Here is a 20,190-nt window from a genome sequence, read left to right as displayed (position 1 = left end):
AGGAGTGTTAAGCAGGAAAATTCCCATTGCTGGATCAGCAGCATAAACCAGTTCTTCCCAGTGCCAGCCCTGGCAATTCCCAGTTCTGAAAACCAGTTTGTCCCCTTGCCAGGTCCCGCTGCCGGGATGACTCCCGGCATATTTTCCCATCTATTTTTCCTTTGGGCTCGGCTTGTTCATGTCAGGAGAGGACCCTCCTTTTTTTCCTCCATCGTGCTGCAGAGCCCTGAGCGGGATCACGGAGCTTTTTCTGCTCCATAAATCCCATCCTTGACGTGCAGAGGGTGCCGTGCCCGCCCGGGGCTGCCCGGAGCGTCGGGTCTGGGAGCAGGAGTTGGGAATGGAGTTGGGAATCGTCTCTCCACAGCAAAGTTTATTTTGCTGTGTGACAAGGGCGTTGTAAAACCTCCCCTGGCCTTGTGTCCCGGCAGCAGCTGCAGTTACTGTTGGTTAAATTGTACCAACGGCCCTCGTGATTCCCCCGCCCTGGGGCTGCCCCGGGTTGCTTATCAGCAGCCCTGGATCTTTATGGGGGCCCCGATAAACCCACCCAGGCCTCGAGATGCTGCCAGAGAGAGAGCTGGGAGGATGTGGAGGAGAGGTTTTCTTCCTGGCTCCTTTCTCCTCAATCAGGGGTGAAAAACGGGAATGTTTATTGGATTACAGCGATGCCATTGTGGTCTGGGTCGTGGTGCTGCCCGGGATCGGGGTGTTGGGTTGTCTCCCTGGGGTGTGCTCCCTGCTCAGGGGTTTGAGGTGGGATGCTGGAGTCTACTCCTTGGGGAGGGATGCTGGGGTGTCCCCCCTGAGCCACAACGCTGGGCTGTCCTCCCTGGCTGGGATGTCGAGGTGCTCTCCCCGGGGTGGGATGTGCTCCCGCCGGGATGCTCGGCTGGCAGAACCGCGCTACCCAGGCGAGTGTTTTCCCTCCGAGGAGAAAAGAGCCACTTTTTTCCCCCCCTCCCTCTTTTTTTTTTTTTTTTTTTTTCCCGAGAAAGTGAAAACGAATGTCAGGACAAACTGCACTTTAACCCACGCTTGTCTTGCCTACAAAAAACCAGCTGAGTAATCGCTGAATAAGGAGCCTCTCCCTGCCCCCGGCGGAGCCGCTCCGCACAAAGGCTGCGCTGTGTAAATAACGGGAGGTGCGCCGCTGGCTCCGGGCTGGGGGGGACTTGCGGCGTCGGGGATGTCGGAGCCGGATCCTCTCCCCGTGATTAATCCATCCCAGCCTCCGAAGAGCAGCGGGACGGGCTGCCGGGGCGCTTTGTGTGCAGCCTCGGGGATGTTCCCGTCGCTTTTTCTCCTCCCTTCGGGAAGGCTCCGCGAAGCACTTGACTCCGCTCCCCGCGTCCCGCTGCTCCCGGCGCGGGATAATGTGGGTGTAATTGATGGCGAGAGGACTAATGGCTGCAGAAATGTGTAATTAAAGGCCAGGGGTGACGTGTGGCGAGGCCGGGCCGCGCGCGGGGGGTTACAGAGGTTGAGTGTGTTTTGAAGGGCTCGTCCTGCACATCCCGCCTGGGGAGGGCGGGTCACCCTGCTCGGGGTGGGGGTGAGCGGGAAGGGTTGGGAGGTGGGAGTTTCTCACCCTGCTGGCATCGCTGCAGCTGGATCTGGAACGGCCTCGGGGCCTGCCACAGGTTCTGCCTCCTGTCCCCCGTCCCAGCCTTGAGCTCCAGCATCTCCCAGAGCATCTCCTCCTCCTCCTCCCTCCCGACGCTGGCTCAGGCCACGTGTTGTCAACATAAATCCGCTAAAATTCCAGCGTGCCACGGGCGGGTTGGGCTTTACCCGAGCCGGGAGCCTTCGGCTGTGCCACCACGCTGGGATGATGGCTCTGGGCCCCCTGGGGACCCCCGGGGCTGATCCCAATCCCTGGGGAGCCGGGGACGGCCACAGGCAGGACTTTGTGCCCAGGATGGGATCTCAGCCACCCGAGTTGTCGCCTCCCAGCTCTGGATGTGCCACCAAAAAACCATCATTACAGATCTCACCTCGGGCCATTCCCATCCTCCTCCTCCTCGGTGATTACTTGGTAACGAGTGGCTGCTAAAAACGGTGGAAAAGGAATTATTTCTGCTGTGGGATTAGCTCGAGGAGATTAGCTCCGCCCCCGTGGATGAGCTCCTGGCACCAAAATTCCCCATTTTCTGGTGATACCTTCACTTCAACACTGCTGCCACCTGATTATTCTTTAACATTTTGGGGTTTTTTTGGGGAAACAACCCTGTGGTGGCAGGTTGAGGTGTTTAAACCACGGGATACAATATTTATATGCACATAAATACACAGCCTGTTATAAACATATAAATATAGTGAGATATATAAATATAGTGAGAGATATAAATATAGTGAGATATATATATTAGATATATATAAAAATTATAATATATTTCTGTATATGATGGTGTAGAATTATAACTGGCTTATAATAGCCATGGATCCATGCAATCCCAGAGTGCAGAAGGTGGGAGCTCTGGGAGCAGACGCTCTGAGTGCAGCAAAGGATCCCCAAAATCAGAGTCCTTCCATCTGTCCAAGCATCAGGAGCCGCAGCCTCGAGTGTCAGCAGAGAAAGACTCCAAAAAAGGGGAACTTCTGGAAAATCCATTAGTGAATGGGAGTGCAGGAGGGAGCTGGGCTTTTCAGGCTGCTGGGGCCGGTGTTTAAAAAAGAATCCGCGAGTCAAAAGGCTTGTGAAAACAAAAGCCACGGCGAGAGGCCTCCCCGGCCCCGGCCCCGCTCCGGCGGGATCCGCTGGGGCTGGACGGCCCAATCCCCAGGGATGGGGCTGGATCCGTCGGGGACATGGAGAAAGGAGATGCAGGAATGATGGAAAAGAGGAGGTTGTGCCCAATTCCCTGCGGGGCACCTTCCCCGGCGGGCACCGAGGCGGAAAATGCAGCGGCTTTGGCGGGGCTGGATGGGGCTGGGAGGCTCCCCGGAATTAGAGTTAATTAAGATTGATTCGTTCCGTGGAGGAGAGGAGCTGGAGCGTTGCTGCTGCCGCCACGGAGGGGGCACTGAGGGAATTATCTCCCTCCTGCAGCCCCTTCCCAGCACTGACATCCCCCCGAGGGCAGATCCTGGAGCAGATGGACCCGGGGCTGGGGGGTTCATTAGTGGAGCTTCATCCCACAGGGATCTGAGCAGCACCCATGGGAGTGCTGCTGAGGCTTCTCCTGCTCCTCGAGGTGACCTGGAGGACGGCAGGATCCAGTGCTCAGGGATGCTCCTGGGAAAATCCTCCTGCCCGCCTGAGAACCGTCCTTCAGGCAGAGCCCGCAGCTGGAATGTGGAGCCCGCAGCTGGAATGTCACCCCGAGGGAGCTCCTGCAGCAGTGAGGTGGTTCAGGGCAGGAGAAGATCCACTGGAGGAGTGGGGACACTGTCAGAGGGAGCTGAAGCCCCCCATGGCAGGGAGTGGGCAGCACTGTGGTGGATTAATGGGATAATTAATCATTTGGAATTAATGCTCATCCTTGGTGCAGAGGGGGGGATCGTGCTGGTGGAGTGGCAGGAGTGGAGCTGAACCAGCTTCAGCTTCCAGGGGGTTCTAGACCCAAACATGTTCCTGGGGGTGGTGCAGGGCTGAAGGCCAGATCTCAGCAGCCTGAGGGGTCCAGACAAGCGGTGTCAAGAAAAATAGAAGTGACAAAAGGAGGCTGGTTTTTTTCTGCTCTTTTAGGTCTGCTTTTCTTATTTCTATTTTATTTCATTTCGTTTTTGTTTGGCCGGGTTTATTTTGCTGTGTCACTGTTTCCTTTCCTTTCATTTCGTTTTGTTTTTTTTTTTTTTTGTTTTGCTTTGTTTCACTTCTGGTTTCGTTCCATCCCTTCCCATTTTGTTTTCCTCCCGCCCACCCTCTGCCGACGCGCGGAGCAAAATTCCTCCGATCCGCCCCTCGCGTCGCCTCCTTATTAACAGCCCCCAGGTTTTATTGCTGTTCCCCTTGATCCCGGAATTCCCAGGCCAGGGGCCGTGACTCTGGCTCCCCCGGGTGCCGTTGGCGGTGGGTTCCTCTCTCCTGCCCGTGACAGATGGGGATGTTCAGCTGCCGCCGGATCCGGATGAATTTTTCATTCGGGGCAGCACAGATGGACAGCGGCCCGTTGGTCACTCCCGGCCCGTGCTGGTGTCCAGCTGCTCTGCACTTGATATATGAGCGGCCAGAGCGGCCGCCGGAGCCTTGGGATCACCCGGGATGAGGCCGTTCCTCCCGGGGGTGGGAGAGGGCACGGGGGGGGACGGGGGGGGAGTCAACCCAAATCCTTTTAACACATGTACGTTGCCCCTGCTCTGATTGCAATCCCAGCCCTCGCTGGGGAGGGCAGGGGGAATGTCACTGCGGTGATGGGTTTGCCAAACGCCCTGGGTCTGCCTCGGAAAACTTGGGGTTTGCCACGGAATCCCCGCCTGGGCCGGGCTGGGGGTGGAACCTTCACCGGTGCTGCCGTGGTGGGATTATGACACCTGAGCTTTGTGCCTGGTCCTGCCTTTGGGACAGGCTCTGCTGGGCTGCTCTGCCTATTCCAGACTCGCTGGAGATGACCGGAGTCTGGCCTCAAGGCATGTATCAACACGCCCAAATATTGCTTTAATCCCCAGCCTTAGTGCTGGAGCAGCTCCGAGACATTGCCACGAGCCTCAGGTCCTCTGTGAGGGTCAGCACAGTGTCTGCAGGGTCATAATTCTGATTTACAGCCCTGATTTCACCCGGATGATGCCGTTGCACTTTCCCTGTGCTGCTCTGAGGAGGCAGGGATGGACCCCAGAGCTCTGGGGCTCTGCTTCAGGGAGCTGTAGCCCAAAAGATCATCAGGAAATACGCCATTTAGAAGAAGAAAAAGTCGTTCCCACTCCTGGGCAGACTTGGGGAAGCCTCTTCTCTCCTCCTCTTTGTCCAGACCCACCACTGGGTGCACAGTCCAGCATGGAAGATCCGTCACGCGCATCCCCGAGGTGGGAAACCCGTGTTTTCGGGGCTCAGTGAAGGCTGGGCTGTGGAAGGAGGCTCCGGCATCCCCGTTTTCTCTCCCCTGGCCCAAACCTTGCGTGGCAGAGCGTTAAAATCCCGGGAAGTCGGGCAGCCCCTGGAAGCAGGGCGGCTTTCGGGAGCCGATCGCGTCGGGCCGCGCTGCCGCGGGGATTTCAGGGATAATGGGGCTGCTCAATGGATTTTGGAAAGAGCATAACTGCCCCGAGTGACAGCTCGGCCCGGAGGAGCCGTCAGCGTTAAACCGGCACGACAGCGGCGGGACGGCCGGGGGGTGGTGGATGGAGGCGGCTCCGCGGCTCATCCCGGCACCCCAGGACTGGGATAACGCAACCAAAGGGTCGAGCCCACCTGGATCGCTCCCTCCAGGGGCTGATCCCTCTTCCCAAGGCTCGGGGGAGTTCGTCTGGATTTAAACCCTGGGCTTTAGTGCACCCCCAGCTCGAGCGTGTTTGCTCTCGCGCGTCGCTCTCCTTCTTCGCCTTCCAAATCCACTGGAGCCCTCTCCTGATCCCCCCCGGGATGTGGGATCGCTGCAGCCATCAGCAGATGCTGCCTGTGGGTCGCCCCTGTGGGATTTTTGCCGGGGTTTTTGTGCACCGTGCGCGTGGGGCCGACACGGGTGGGGGTGTGTGTGCGTGGTGTGCTCTGCATACGAGGGCTGAGGACGGGATATCCCTGTTCCAACAAAGCCACCTCACCCCGAGATGCTGCTCTGGGGCAGCCCGGCATCCCGAGGCCTCGTGGCCGGAGCTCCTCCCGGGGAGGGGGGCGGCGGGAGGCAGCGCACCCCGTCCCCACGCCGAGCCGTTGGACACCCTCGGTGGTGCTCCCCGCTAAAAACCCCCGAACAAAAGCCCAGTTCAGAGTCGCTGCTGAATAGATTAACAAGATTTCCATAATTAGGGCGGGCGGGAACAATAGGATTCTCCCTGCCCAGCCCCCCTGCCTGCCTTTGTCTTGCGCTGGGGATAATGGGCAGCAGCGAGGGTGGGAACCGGCCCGGCCATTTGGTCACTGGACAGTAATTTTCTCACACTGCCAAGGGGAGCATTGAAACATCTGTCCCGCTCCGCCGCTCATTCACGTCCCATTTCAGCCCTGACAACTCCTCCCTGCCCGCCGCCCTCCCCCTCCCGGCGTGTTCCAGGGTGCGACCGGCTTTTCCATGGATTTGGGTTTTTCTTCTCCCAGATGCCTCTCTTGTCCTTAAAGGGTTGGTTGCAAACCTGCGACCCTGCAAACCCCCCTGCCCCTCTCCTCCCGGCAGCTCCGGGATCCGGGGCTCGGGAATGGGGGCTGGAGGAGCCCGGTGCCATCGTGATGGGCTTCCAGCCACCCTCTTCCAGGCTCTTGGGAAAGCAATTCCATCACTGGGCCCATCCTGAGATGCCAGTTTTTAGCTGGTGTGTGAGCAGTGGGGTTCAGGCACTGGGATGGATCCGTGGGGGACAGCTGGGTGCTCCTGGTTGCTCTGGGGTTCTGTCCATCCTCGGGGTGTTCTCCACAGAAACAGAGCTGGCGCTGCCGGATGCCACAGGACGGGAGAAGACGGATGTGGATTTCTCTGGTCTGTGGGCTGCTGAGTCCTCCCTTCCCCAGGAGGGTGAGGGTCTCCGTGGGCAGCTGCTCCCTGACTTCAGAAGCCTGGGAATGCCACTGGGGTTTGCTGGTTGTGCTGGTGGCACCTCGTTCCTGCCACGCTCCACACTGGGCTCAATGCTGGAGCAGTCGGACACCTCTTGGTGCCCCCAAACCCCTGAGCCCTGGGTGTTTCCAGCTGGATATTTTGGGGGGGCAGAAGCAGCTGCAGGACTGCACAGTGCTCAGGTGGAAACTCACAGGACTTTAATTCCTTAAAAAAAAAAATAAAATCAAGGAAAATGTCTTATTCCTCCTGGAGTTCCCAAATGCTCCTTTTTCCCTTTGCAGCTTCCTGGTACCTTTGCCCCCAGGTGCCCCCCGTGCCCCTCGTGCCCAGCCGGCTCCGCGGGCGGCTCCGGGAGGATCTGCTGGGCGTTTATCCCCCAGGAGCTCTTTGATAATGGCCATAAATGCAGGGGGAGGGCGGCTCAAGCCACGCAAAGCCACCATCTAAATCCTCTTGTGGAAGTTTGATATCCAAAGTGGAAGCACAAATGCCCTATAAGTCAATTAAAGCATTAAGTAATCTAATTGTGCCGTGGCCACAAAGTGGCTTAAAGGCTGCGAGCGGAGAGCGAGGGGGGCACGAGGCCCCTGCCTGGCTCCGGTGTCGGTGTCCCCGGAGGGGATGGGGGTGGGATGGGGGGGACCACAGCAGGGTGGGGAGGGGGACACGCTGCCACCACCCTCAGGGGCTGCTGGTATTTGGGGACTGGAGCAAGAGAGGGTGACACTGACCCCAGTGGAGGCCCCCGTGGTCAGAGGGGATTTTTGGGTGGAAGAACTTCTGCGTGGAAAGGGTGGTCAGGCCTTGGAAGGGGCTGCCCAGGGAGGTGGTGGAATCCCCACCCCTGGAGGTGTCCGAGGAAGGACTGGAGGTGGCACTCAGTGCTCTGGGCTGGGGGACAAGGTGGGGATGGGGCACAGGGTGGACTCGGTGATGTCGGAGGGCTTTTCCAGCCTCAGGGATTCGGGGATCCTGTGAAAGTTTGGGGTGAGTTGAAGCAGATGTTTGCAGTCAGGGGGTGTGATGGGGCACAGGACAGGCCAGTCCAGGTTTTTGGGGGTGCTCCACGCAGAGGGTGCCCGTCCCTGTTTCACTGCTCTCACCTGTGCCGCCCTGTCCCCACAGGTCTGTCGAAGATGCACTGGTCACCAGAGCATGCCCAGTCCCTGAACCAGTGGCCGGAGCAGCACCTGGACGTCTCCTCCACCACCTCCTCGCCGGCCCACAAGTCCGACCTGTACCCCAGCACCCGCCAGCGCTTCAACTACGCCTGGGCCAACGACGACATCTCGGCGCTCACGGCCTCCAACCTCCTCAAGAGGTACGCCGAGAAGTACTCGGGGGTGCTGGACGCGCCCTACGAGCGCCCGGCGCTCGGCGGATACGGGGATGGCGCCTTCGGGCCCGTTAACGGGCAGAAGGGGGACGGGGAGCCCTGGCCGGGGGCTCACGGCTCCGACGGCACCTACCCCCTGACGCCCATCCACGATGGCCTCCCCGGCGCCAAGGGGGTGGTGCCGCCCGCCGTCCCCGCCGCCGGCGGGGCCATCGGGCTCGGCGGCTCCCCGGTGGTGTCGGCCAACCTCGCCGACCCCATGTACCCCGGGAACTCCTGCGGAGGGGCCGCCGCCGGCTCCGGCGGGCTCGGGGCATCTCAGGAGTACCCCTCAGGCTACGGCGGCACCTACTTGCCCTCCGGCTACTGCACCCAGCCGGCGGCAGCGCTCCCCCCCCCGCACCCGTCCGCCCTCCACGGCTCGGGGCTCCTGCAGCCCCCGCACCCCTCGCCCGCCCTGGTGCCGGGCTACGGCTCCTCCGGCCCCATGTACAACTACGCCGCCGGCAGTTACCCGCCGCAGCCGGGCTACGGGGGCATCCACCCGCCCCACCCCCCCCGCCTCCTACCTGCCCTCCGGCATCGCGGCGCCCACCCCCATCCCGGCCCCGCCGCCCGCCGCCCGCCCGCCCGGGGTGCCCGGGTACGGCTACCAGGGCGCCGGGCTGGCCCCCCTGGCCGTGCCGCCGCTGGGCACCGAGGCGGGCGCGCTGAAGAGGAAGGCGTTCGACATCGGCGGGGAGGACGACGGGGAGGGCAGGTACAGGAAATACAGCTACGAGCAGCCAAAGTCCCCCTACCCCATGTCGGACAACGGCGAGTGCCGGGGGAACGGGTTCGGCGGCGCCGCCGAGTCACCCCAGGTGGCCTTCAAGCCCGGGAAGCGGCCGGGGGGTGCGGGGAACGCCGAGGAACACGCCGGCAAGTACGGCGGGCAGCAGATGAAGAGCATGGTCTCGCCGCCCTACGGCGCCGGGGACGCTCCGCTGCGGCCGGCGGAGCCCTTCGAGAAGTTCAGCCCCCCCCTCGCCAACGGGGAGCGGGCGGCGGAGCCGGGACCCCCCTTCCCGCTGCGGCTGCCCCCCAAAGCGCCGGTGTTCGGCGGCGCCCCGGTGGAGGAGCAGCCCAAGAACGTCGACCCGCTGGTGCTGGAGCTGGTGAACACCAAGGTGGTGGAGCGGGGGCCGCCGGTGCAGTGGTCGGACGTGGCCGGGCAGGTGTCGGTGAAGGCGGCTATCGAGGAGGAGCTGGTGTGGCCCATCCTGCGCCCCGGCGCCTACAGCGGCGCGAGCCACCCGCTGCGGACCCTGCTGCTCTTCGGCCCCCGCGGAACCGGGAAGACGCTGCTGAGCCGCTGCATCTCCACCCAGCTGGGCTCCACCCTGCTGAGGCTCAGCGGGACCACCCTGCTCTCCACCTGGAAGGCCGAGGCCGAGAAGATCCTGCAGACCGTGTTCTTCGTGGCCAGCTGCCGCCAGCCCGCCGTGGTGCTCATCACCGAGGCCGAGGCCTTGCTGGCGGCCCGGGCGGGCGAGGACGGCGGCCAGGTGAGCAACCTCAAGTCCCAGCTCCTCTCCTACCTGGACAACGTGGCTACCTCATCCGAGCAGAACGTGGTGGTCATCGGGACCACGGCCCGGCCCGGCAGCATGGACGAGGCGTCGCACCGGCGCTTCGGCACGCGGCTCTACATCCCGCTGCCGGACGGCGCCGCGCGCCGGCACATCCTGCGCCAGGCCCTGGCGCAGCAGAGCTGCTGCCTGAGCGAGCGGGAGCTGGCGGCGCTGGCCCAGCGCACCGAGAGCTTCTCCGGCGCCGAGCTCCTGCGGCTCTGCCAGCACGCCGGGGCCGCGCGCCGCGCCCTGCCGGGACCCCCCGCCTCCTACCAGGACCTGGAGAAGGCGTTCTGCAAGGTCCGCCCCGCCGCCTCCCAGAAGGAGCTGGACTTGTTCCTGGAGTGGGATAAGATGTACGGCACCAGGCACTGACGGCAGCGGGGGGACGGGGGCGCCGGGACGGACCCCGAGGCCGCGGGGCTGGATCTGGGGTTGGGGTCTGCGGGACTCCGGTTCTCCGGGCGGGGTCGGATCCCTCCTCCCAAAGCGCGGGAGATGCCGCCGGCAGCACCACGTACCTCATCTCTCCTCTTTCGGACTCGCCCAGGGAATTTCCCCTCCGTGGTTTTCTCGGGAGTGTCGCCCACGACTCAGGATAAAGCTATTTATTGTTCTCCCCTCTGTCCGTCCCTGGACCAGCGGTGCCAGCGGGGCTGGAGGCGCCCCGGGATCCGGCTCTGCCGTCGGGATCCGCTCCGGCGTCGGACGCACGAGCTCCCCCCGTCCACCCAAAAGCTTTATTATTGTTTTTTTTAAACTGCTTTTATTGTCCCCAACAGAAATACCTCGGGCTTCTTCCGAGCCAAGCAGCCCCTTCGCCCCCGGCCATGACCTTGATCGGGGAGGGAGGGGCAGGGGGGACACCCCAAAACCAGGTGACACCCCAAAACCAGGGAGTTCCACCCCAAAACCAGGGGGTTCCACCCCAAAACCAGGGGGTTCCACCCCAAAACCAGGGAGTGACACCCCAAAACCGGGAGGTTTTGGAGTAAAATGCTGTAGATTGTTGAATATCCTAGACTTGGGTTTTTATTTTTGTAAGGTCTGTAGTATTTTTTTTTTTGTTTGTTTGTTTGTTTTTGTTTTTTATTTTTAACTACTCAGGAAAAGAATTACCTCAGAAAAATGAAAGAATGTGTTTTTAAAAACTCTTTTTATCTTCTCAGAAAAAAAAAGGAAAAAAAAAAAGAGATTTTTTTAAGAGTTTTCCGACCTGGGACAAAGCTGCCTCATGCATTTGCTTCCAAAGGGGGTGAAGAAAGGAAGAAAGAAAGAAAAGGAAAAAAAAATAAATAAACTTGAAGCTGTTACAAAGATGAAATTTGAATGTATTTCGGGTGCTTTCCACGTATATTATGCCATAATTTTATTTTTGATTTTTGCTTTTAACATTGTTATTGTAGCGTTTGGTGGAGTAAAACGTGTCTTCAAGGGGAAGTTTTAGTGCTGTAGGTTGGGAGCTGTCGCTGGCACCACTTTTTGGAGCAGGGGGGGTCCCCATTCCCAGAGTCAGGCTGGAACTGGGGGGGATCCTCCTCCCAGCGTGGGTTTGGGACACAGGGGTCACCCGGGCTTTGCTGGGAGGATTCCAGTGCTGACACTGCTCCTTTTTCACCTGAAATCAGGGAATTTTGGCTCCTCTGGTGGCCACAGATTGGGGAGATCACTTCTCCCCGGCCCCCCAAAAACCCATCAGGGGGTTTGCACAAGAGCATGAACCCCCAACCCATCCACTCACCCCCCACCCCTCTGCATTGCTCTGGGGGTGGGTTTTTTCCCCTAATTAAAAAAAAAACTTTTTTTTTTTTTTTTAGTGCTCTATAGATGGGGAAGCAGCTGCTCCAGGCCCTCCCCCCCAGAGCAGCCCCCCCAAACCTCAGGGTCTGCACATGCAGAGAGAACAGACCCCTCATGGGGACTCCCCCACCTCACCCCGAAGTGTCTGCCAGGGTTTTTCCCAATTTTTCCCAATTTTTTCACAGTTTCTTATTGCATCCAGGGCATTACCAGGGCACCCCCTTTGCTCCTCCCCCCCCTTCCTCCAAAAAGTGGTGCTGGGTTCCTGAAGACTTATTATTATTATTATCCTATTTGTACACTCTCTGTAACCATTTCTACCTCATTTTGCAACATATTGTACATGAAAGTATTTAATTCATGTCTTATTGATGTCTGAGACAGACAAGCTCTAGGGCTGGGATGGTCTACCTCAAGAAAATGCTGTATTTTAAAAAAGAAAAGTATTACACAGTATTAAAGAGATTACATGAACAACTCCTGTCCTTGGGGTGTGTCCCCTCCCCTTGTTAGAGGTGTCCCAGGTGTGTCCCCTTCCCTTGTTAGGGGGGATGGGGGTCCAGGTGAATCTCCTTCCCTTGTTTAGGGTGTTGGGAGGATCCAAGGGTGCCCCATTCCCTCGTCAGGGGTGTCGGGTCCAGGTTTGCCCTTCCCTTGTTGGGGCAGTGGCACCGATGTCCTGCTGAGGAGGGGGCCCTGCTGGAATGTCCCCCGGGCCTGGGGGGCTCAGGGGGGTCTCGGGCAGGTTTGGCTGCTGGGGAGGACCCACCCAGCACTTGCAGGTACGGGGGAGGTGCGGGGGGGGGCCGGGAATGACGGGGGAAAGGGGGCAGGGGTTCGGTGGGTGCGAGGGTGAGGAGTTGGGGGCTGGATCCCGGGTCGGGAGGGGACACGGTGCTGTCCCTGGGTGGTGGCAGGGAGGGGACAGGGTGTTATCCCTGGGTGGTGGCAGGGAGGGGACACGGTGCTGTCCCTGGGTGGTGGCAGGGAGGGGACACGGTGCTGTCCCTGGGTGGTGGCCGGGAGGGGACAGGGTGTTATCCCTGGGTGGTGGCAGGGAGGGGACACGGTGCTGTCCCTGGGTGGTGGCAGGGAGGGGACAGGGTGCTGTCCCGGGTGGTGGCAGGGAGGGGACACGGTGCTATCCCTGGGTGGTGGCCGGGAGGTGCTGGAGCCTTTGTGCTGGCGCTGGAACATCCGGAACAATCCGGCTTTTATTGGGACCCCCGAGGTTCCGGCGCTGTGGAGAAAGGCTGCGGAAAAACGGGAGAAAGGCTCCATCCTCCTCCTCCTCCTCCAGCAAAGGGGGGCTCGGCTCCTCCACCTGCTGCCGGCACAGCCCCGCAGCCTCCGGGGTGAGTTTTTCGAGGAGATCCAGGGAAATCTCAGCTTTATCGACACCCGACCGAAAGTGGGAGCGCCGGTGGTACCTCGGGGCTGCGCTGTCACCTCGGGGCTGCGCTGTCACCTCGGGGCTGCGCTGTCACCTCGGGGCTGCGCTGTCACCTCGGGGCTGCGCTGTCACCTCGGGGCTGCATTGCCACCTCGTGGTTATGGGGTCGTCGCCCTGACCCCGAGCGAAACTAAACCCGGCTCTGCTCCGTGGATTTGGGGTGGGAGAGGAACAGGCAGGTCCCGGCGTGGGGGGGCGGGTGTTGCATCCCCCCTCCTTGGGGAGGGACAGGCGAGCTGTTGTCGTGGCCTTTGGGAGGTGGAGGTGTCCCAGGGGGCAGTGGTTGTCCCCATCCCGCCCCTCCAAACGTGCTGGCGGAGGTGGGGACGGCGGCTGCGGAGCCCGGATATCCCAGCCCGGGTGAATCCCGCGGGTGCAGGTGGGATGCTCCAGGCTGGAGGGGGATGTGGGAAGCGAAGGATGTCGTGGCTGGACAGGGGGTGGCTGGACAGAGGGACGGCTGTCCCTGGAACACGCTGGTCTGTGAGGTCAGCGGGGGATTGTGAGGTCAACAGGGGGTTCTGTGTCCCCCCTGGTGCCAAGGGGCACCAAATCCATGCTGGTACCCAAACGATGCTGGTGCCCGTGGGACTCGCCCTGCTCTTGCTGGCCACGGGTGGCCGGGGCGATGACACGGTGGCGGCCACCGTGGGCCGTCACACCATGGGCCGCATCGCCGAGCTGCTGTCCCGCTCCGAGTGCCTCCAGCTGCAGGCGGAGCTGAACGGGCCCGACGAGGAACTGCAGCTGGAGCCGGAGCATCTCTCCGGGAGGAGCCGCCCCGCCCGCCCCCGCCGGGGCCGCCGGTGCTCGGAAGCCCTGCGGCACTGGCTGGTGACGGCAGGAGAAGTCACGACCTGGGACCGGCTGGTCCGGAGCCTCCGCAGCATCGGCCGCTCCGACATCGCCCGGGAACTGGGGAAAAACCTGAACCAAGACCGGAGCCTGCAGCTGAAGAGGAACGTGGAGGGGTACAGCCGGAGCGTGCAGCACCTCAGCTCCGTGCAGCTGCAGCCCGGGGGGCTGCGGGGCAGGAGGGCCCCTGGCACCGGGGACCTGCTCTTGGAGCGGCAGCGGCTCCCCCGGTACAGCCGCGACCCCCTGGGCTGGGTCCAGCCCGTGGTCCTGGGCGTCCTGGGAGCCTTCCTCACCTCCACCCTCCTCACCGGGACCCTGATGTACTACTGCCACTGGAGGAGGCTCTTGGCCGCCTGAAACTGGGATGGTTCCCAGACCGGAGCATCGCCCGGAATCTGCCGGGAGGGAAAACGAGACCCAGTAAAGCCTCGTGGAGGGACTGAGGTGGAGAGACCGACCCTGTGTGTTCTCCCGGGCAGGGAGGGGCCCGTCCTTGGGTTGCCCAGGGCTGGATGGCCACCAGCCACCCCCGTCACCCCTGGCTGTGCTGGAGATGTCCCTGGTTGTCACTGGATGCCAAGGTGCCCTGTGGCAGGGATGGAGCCGGGCAGAGCTCCCTGGGCTGCAGCCCCAGTGTGGGGTCCCCCCCGGGGCAGGGAGGGGGCAAAACCTCTCTGCTGGGTTCTCAGGCTGAGCCAGAACCAGGAGTTAATTATTCATGGGCAAGAGGGTGATTTTAACCCTCATGACCTGATGAGTTGTGGCAGAGGCATTTTGTGCTGGGATGACACTCGTGGCTTTCCTGAGGGTGGGAGCTGGGTGGGCTGAGGAGCCACCAGGGGTCTGAGGGCTTCTCTTTATATCAGAAACTGGTTTGCATCAATCCAACCAAGTGGCCTACGAGCGTTGGAGAAGGAAGGGAAGGACAGATAACCCTGAGTGCAGCTTTCAGAGACGAGCAGAACAGTTAAAATCTACACAATTTACAGAATGCTTTTTTTTTCCCCCTGAATGGAGCCCTCGGGGAGCCTCTTCCTGAAGCACCAGCACGGCCAGTTCCTGGCACGGAGCTGTCCCTGTGTCCTCTCAGGTGGCTCCTGCCCGTCAGTGAAGGTCAAACCCAGTGGCTGCTCCGCAGGGTGAGGGGCTCAGGGGCTGTTTTGCCATCTGTCACCTCGGCCCCCCCGTGCTGGGGAGCGTCTGCCTCGGCCGCGGGGAGCCCGAGGAGCAGCTCGAGGCTGGTGGGAGCTGGGGAGGAGCTGGTGGGTCTTGGAGTGTTCACTCTGGAGCAGAAGGAAGGCAGTGTGGACCTGCAGGGTGGTTGTGTCCCCTAAAGCATCGCTCAGCCTCCCTAAACCAGGAGCTGGAATACGCTGGGACAGGGCTGGGATGAGCTTTGTGTTGTGCCCAGGGGGTTTCAAAGCTGTGACTCTCCCAGGATGAGGAGCCCAGGGGCTCTTCCAGGACAGGGGCTGGTGCTGGACATCCACGCTTCAGACCAGCCCCACCTTGCAAAGCCACCCTTGGAGTCCTGCCCTGGCAGGGATGAGCTGTCTGGGCCGAGGGTGTGGATTTTGGGGACTGGGTGTGGATTTTGGTCGCTGCTGTGCGAAGGTTACAGAACGACAGGGCAGCCAGGAGAAGTTGTTAAAACAAGATGGACATACCTCTTTATTGCAAATTCCAAAGTAAAAAGATGTACAGTACAAAGGAACTCAAAAGTTCAGACATGGAACTCCCAGCCCGTTCCTCCATCGCCTTCCTCCTCCCTCCCCCTGCTCCCTCCTCCTCCTCTCCTCAGGTCAAACAGAACAGAGAGTAAAGCCCAGGGGGGGAAGGGGGGAGCACGGACAGCTCGGGGTGAAGCCTGAGCGAGGTGTCAGAGGGAGGAGCTGCCTCTGCCCCGGGCGGAGGGTGCGGGACTTTCGTAGCAGCATTTTTGGCCCCCCCTGCCCCCCCCCCCCGTGCCCCGCTCTGCCTGCACAGCCCCGGGTGCCCGAGACCCTCCACGCATCACACTCGCTCGGTAACTAAGCCTCACAACACCCCTGTGAGGTAGGGAATGAGCCACCCCGTTTACAGAGGGGGAGAACTGGGAATGCTCCGTCCTCCCCGTGCCCCAGTTAAACCAGTGCTGTCGTGGTGTGGCACTGGTGAGGTGCAGGACGGCACAACCACGCTCTGGGCCCTGCAGTGCCAGTGCTTTGCTCTAACCGGCCTCAGCCAAGCAGGAAAATTCACATTTGTCGAGCAAATTGGACCAAAATTCAAACAGGAAAAACGATTCCAGGGCGACCAAAACCCAAATGGGGAAAACCAATTCCAAGGTGACGCCTCGGACGTTCAACTCCAAGGTAAGTCCTGCCCTTGGCAAGGGGTTCACACCCAGCTCAGCCCTTCAGGTCCAGAGGGGGAGTTGGTGGTGGGGTGCAGGTGAGGGGTCCCCTGCCACCAGCTCCAGCCCCAATCCGGGGCCCTTCAGCACCACTGAGCAGCAGGACCCCCCACTTGTCCCTGCTGCCCCAAACCCTGTCACTCCACGGGGCGTCCCATGGGATAAGGGTTGATCTGGAGAAGGGAAGCCAAGAACAGGGGTGGGACTCAGGGTCTGGAAGGACCCCCAACAGCACCAGTGCTCAGAGCTCCCGACCTGCCCCAGGGAAGGACTCGGGGGGTGCTCTGCAGCTGCTTTGGGTCCTTTTTTGGGTCCTTTTAGTGCAAGTGAGGGGGCTGCAGGGTCAGTGAGGGGGCTGCAGGGTCAGTGAGGGGGCTGCAGGGTCAGTGAGGGGCTGCAGGGTGAGGGGCTGCAGGGTGAGGGGCTGCAGGGTGAGGGGCTGCAGGGTGAGGGGTTGCAGGGTCAGGGGTTTCAGGTCAGGGGTTCCAGGGTCAGGGGTTCCAGGGTCAGGGGTTGCAGGGTGAGGGGTTCCAGGGTGAGTGAGGGGTTCCAGGGTGAGGGGTTCCAGGGTGAGGGGTTCCAGGGTGAGGGGTTGCAGGGTGAGTGAGGGGTTGCAGGGTGAGTGAGGGGTTGCAGGGTGAGAGAGGGGTTGCAGGGTGAGAGAGGGGTTGCAGGGTGAGAGAGGGGTTGCAGGGTGAGAGAGGGGTTGCAGGGTGAGAGAGGGGTTGCAGGGTGAGAGAGGGGTTCCAGGGCGAGTGAGGGGTTCCAGGGTGAGGGGTTTCAGGGTCAGGGGTTCCAGGGTGAGTGAGGGGTTCCAGGGTGAGTGAGGGGTTCCAGGGTGAGAGAGGGGTTCCAGGGTGAGTGAGGGGTTCCAGGGTGAGAGAGGGGTTCCAGGGTGAGAGAGGGGTTCCAGGGTGAGTGAGGGGTTCCAGGGTGAGAGAGGGGTTCCAGGGTGAGTGAGGGGTTCCAGGGTCAGGGGTTGCAGGGTCAGGGGTTGCACGGTGAGTGAGGGGTTGGGTTCCAGCGTGAGAGATCACAGACCAACAATGTCCTCCCCTGCCAGAGCAGGTCCAACACGGGGCATTTTGACCTGCCAAGGGCACCCACCTGCCCCAGCCCTGAGCAGGTTCTGAGCCCCCCCCTCAAAGGCACCGACCCCACAGACCCAGCATGGGGACCAACACCAGGTAACACCAAACACCTTCCAGTAGCTTCTCCTGCACCTCACTCTGCCCCACAAAAACCACCCTAAAAAGCCTTGGAGGAAGCACAGAGGAGGAGGAGGGGAGGGAGGATGCAACCAGGCAAATAACTGGGACACCAAGACAACCTTCCCTTGTACAGTGAAAAGGGTAACGTTTATTTAATTATTTTCTTTTGGCTTATAGTAATTGTTAATCATGTTGGGTATGAGCCACCATGCAGTTTCTAATACACTAATCTTCGCTATTGAGCTTTTACAGCTTGAACAGGTTTTTTTTATTTTATTTTTATTTTATATTTTATTTTATTTTTATTTTACTTTTGCGGCAGAAAATTAAATAATTCGAACTCAGGTGTGGCCTCTGCGGGGTTGCCTGGAATTTTTTGGTTCAACGTTGGCTTCTACATTTTTAAAAAAAGGTGAAAAGTGAGTAAAGCAGCTTGGACTGGCTTTTTGTTCTCGCCCTCCCCTCGGAGTCACAGATTTAACCCAGAAGGGAGAGGGTTTTAGAGGAGGGGGAGAGAAGGGAACTGCTCGGTGTGGGTGTGATTTTTGTCTTTTTAAAGGCAACACCCCCTCCCTTGCTCTGCTCCCACAGCCCTGAATCCAGAATGGGAATTCTGTGCAGGAGTTCGGATTTGGGAGATTTGGGTGCCACACGAAGGTCCCTGAGGCTCCTGGCCTGAAGTTTCCTCTCCCCTCCCTTTGGCTTCACCCAGTGAAGCTCCACCATGTCCTGCTCCCCCTCAGCTGAGGGAAAAACCCACCCTGGGGAGGAAACTGAGAAAAACCCCCCCAAAAACCCCCCTTGGGCCTCTTTTTTGAGCAGAAGGACCAACTCCAGCCACCCAAAGGCTGAAAAACCTCCTCCCTCCCCTTCCTGCTCAGCAACCTCCTGCGTCCCAGCGTTAAAAAAATAAATCTCTCTGCAGAGTTTGAAGGGACTTTTTATTTTAAAGTCATCGAGCAGCTTCATGAGTTGCCAGCACGAAGGCACCGAGCGTCACCTGCGAGACTCAGCCCAGCCCAAGGACAATTGTGGAGTTCAGCCAAATCTTGCATAGAAGTGGTCGACTTATTGCACATTGGAACCCAAAAGTGGAGACTTTTTGCTGCTGCAATAAAGCTTTTGTCAAAATCTATTTTGGGGGAGGTTTGTTTGGAATTATTTTTTGTTTGGTTTTTTGTTTGTTTGGGTTTTTTTTTTTTTTTTTCCTTTGGGGGACGTTTTTCCTGGCTATCTAAAGCCTTAAAGGACAACAGAAAAAATCTTAAAAAAATAAAAATAACCATGGACAATGGCATAAGCCAGAAGCCATTCTATAATTTTTTTTTTTTGTAGTTCTTTGTATTTACAAAAAGGCATGCCGATAAAATAAAATGATATATTACAGTATTTATAACGTCTCTTAAAAAGTTCAACCACCCTTTTCTGCTATTTTTTTTTCCTTTTTTTTTTTTCTTTTAATGTTCATTATTTTTTTTTTGTGCTGTTTACAACGTAACCTGTACATATGTATGAAGATTTACGGTTCTTATTTTTTTTTGTTTGTTTCATCATCATCTTTATTGTTATTATTATTATTATTATTATTATACATCCCACCCTTGGAGCAACAGGGGCAAGGCAGGACAGGCGAGGTCCCTGCTGTGGGGCAGAGCTGCTCCCGTGCCCGTGGCCGCCCCGGTGGCACAGATGGCTGCTGGATGGCTTCCTGCTTGGGTTTGGTTTATTTTAAGTGGTTCCTGTCGTTTTTCTGGGTTATGGGATTCTGCAAACTGAGATTCACCCTCCTGGCGAGTTCTGGCGTCTTGGGTTTCTCCCTCTCCCTCCCTCCCCTGCTCTGGGTACCCTTGGTTTGGTTGGGGCCAAACGTCACCTCCCTTCGCTCCCCCTTCCCTGCACCCCCCCGAGCCCCCCCTGGCCCTGCAGAGACCCCCCCCAACCCGAGTGGGGCTGGCCTGAGAACCGGCTGAGCCGTGAGGACGCCCCAAAAACGGAGCTGGGGACGAGGGAACAGAAAAGCTTTGGGAGGTGGCTCGTGATGTCCTTCCCTGCCGCGGCGAGACCAGGCAAGAGGTAGCTCCGGTTCCTCCCCCTCTGTGGGGCTGTGATGGAGGTGTGGGAGATGGGAAGGGAGGTGAAGGCACCCGACAGCTCCTCCTGTGCCCCTGCTGGGCTGTCCCCCCCCCAAAACCCTCCTGGCTCCACCCCACGGCACGGGAAGGGCCGCGCTCCCAACACCGGGAGGATCCCCCAAGGGGGAATCCCATCCCCGTCCCCCACCTCGTGGGATGGCTGTGGGATCACCCCCCCCAAAATTCCCACCAGCAGAGATAACACACTGCTTTTCTTTTTTCTTTTTTTAGCTTTTATCTCTCCCAAAAGAAGTGTCTGCGCCGCAGGACGGAGGCCGGACAGTCAGTAACGCTAAATATTGCAGGATACAACTGACCTTGCTGGCTGGTTGAAGCCCTAGGTTTTGGGTTTTACAGTGACATGGATAACAAGCCATTCCCAGATTTATCCTCTCCCCTTGGGTGAGGTCCAGAGCAGCATTTGGAATTTTATTCTATTTCAGTGTGCAAAAAGAGATGGCTCTATGGAAAAGAAAGACAGAAGTTGTTAAACAGACACACACAATTCATTCATCTGCTTGTTGGGGTTTTGTTGGGGTTCGATAGGTTTTGCTGGGGGGTTTGTCGGTGCTTTGTTGGGTTTTTGTTGCATTGTTGTTGGGTTTTGTTGGGGTCTGATAGGTTTTGTTGGGGTCTGATAGGTTTTGTTGGGTTTCGTTGGGGTTTTGTTGGGGTCTGATAGATTTTGTTGGGTTTCACTGGGGTTCTGTTGGGGTCTGATGGATTTTGTTGGGTTTCACTG

The 20,190-nt window shown here is 59.3% G+C and overlaps 2 protein-coding genes across 2 annotated transcripts; both read left to right on the top strand.

Moving 5' to 3' along the window:
* The first annotated feature begins 7,331 nt into the window (after window positions 1–7,331).
* FIGNL2 (fidgetin like 2) lies at window positions 7,332–10,028 on the top strand. The gene is given in 2 exon segments (XM_064638965.1): window positions 7,332–8,535; window positions 8,537–10,028. Coding segments are annotated over 2 exon segments (2,322 nt in total). The 5' UTR covers window positions 7,332–7,651; the 3' UTR covers window positions 9,975–10,028.
* A 3,356-nt stretch (window positions 10,029–13,384) lies between these two features.
* TMDD1 (transmembrane and death domain 1) lies at window positions 13,385–14,153 on the top strand. Its single transcript, XM_064639018.1, has one exon. It carries the CDS (start codon window positions 13,426–13,428, stop codon window positions 14,065–14,067), a length of 642 nt encoding a protein of 213 aa, XP_064495088.1. The 5' UTR covers window positions 13,385–13,425; the 3' UTR covers window positions 14,068–14,153.
* The last annotated feature ends 6,037 nt before the right edge of the window (window positions 14,154–20,190 follow it).

Source organism: Pseudopipra pipra, chromosome 30 (genome assembly GCF_036250125.1).
Source record: "Pseudopipra pipra isolate bDixPip1 chromosome 30, bDixPip1.hap1, whole genome shotgun sequence".
In the NCBI taxonomy this organism is placed as follows: Eukaryota; Metazoa; Chordata; class Aves; order Passeriformes; family Pipridae; genus Pseudopipra; species Pseudopipra pipra.
Note: the sequence above shows the minus strand (reverse complement) of the source record. Positions and strands in the feature narration are given on the sequence as shown.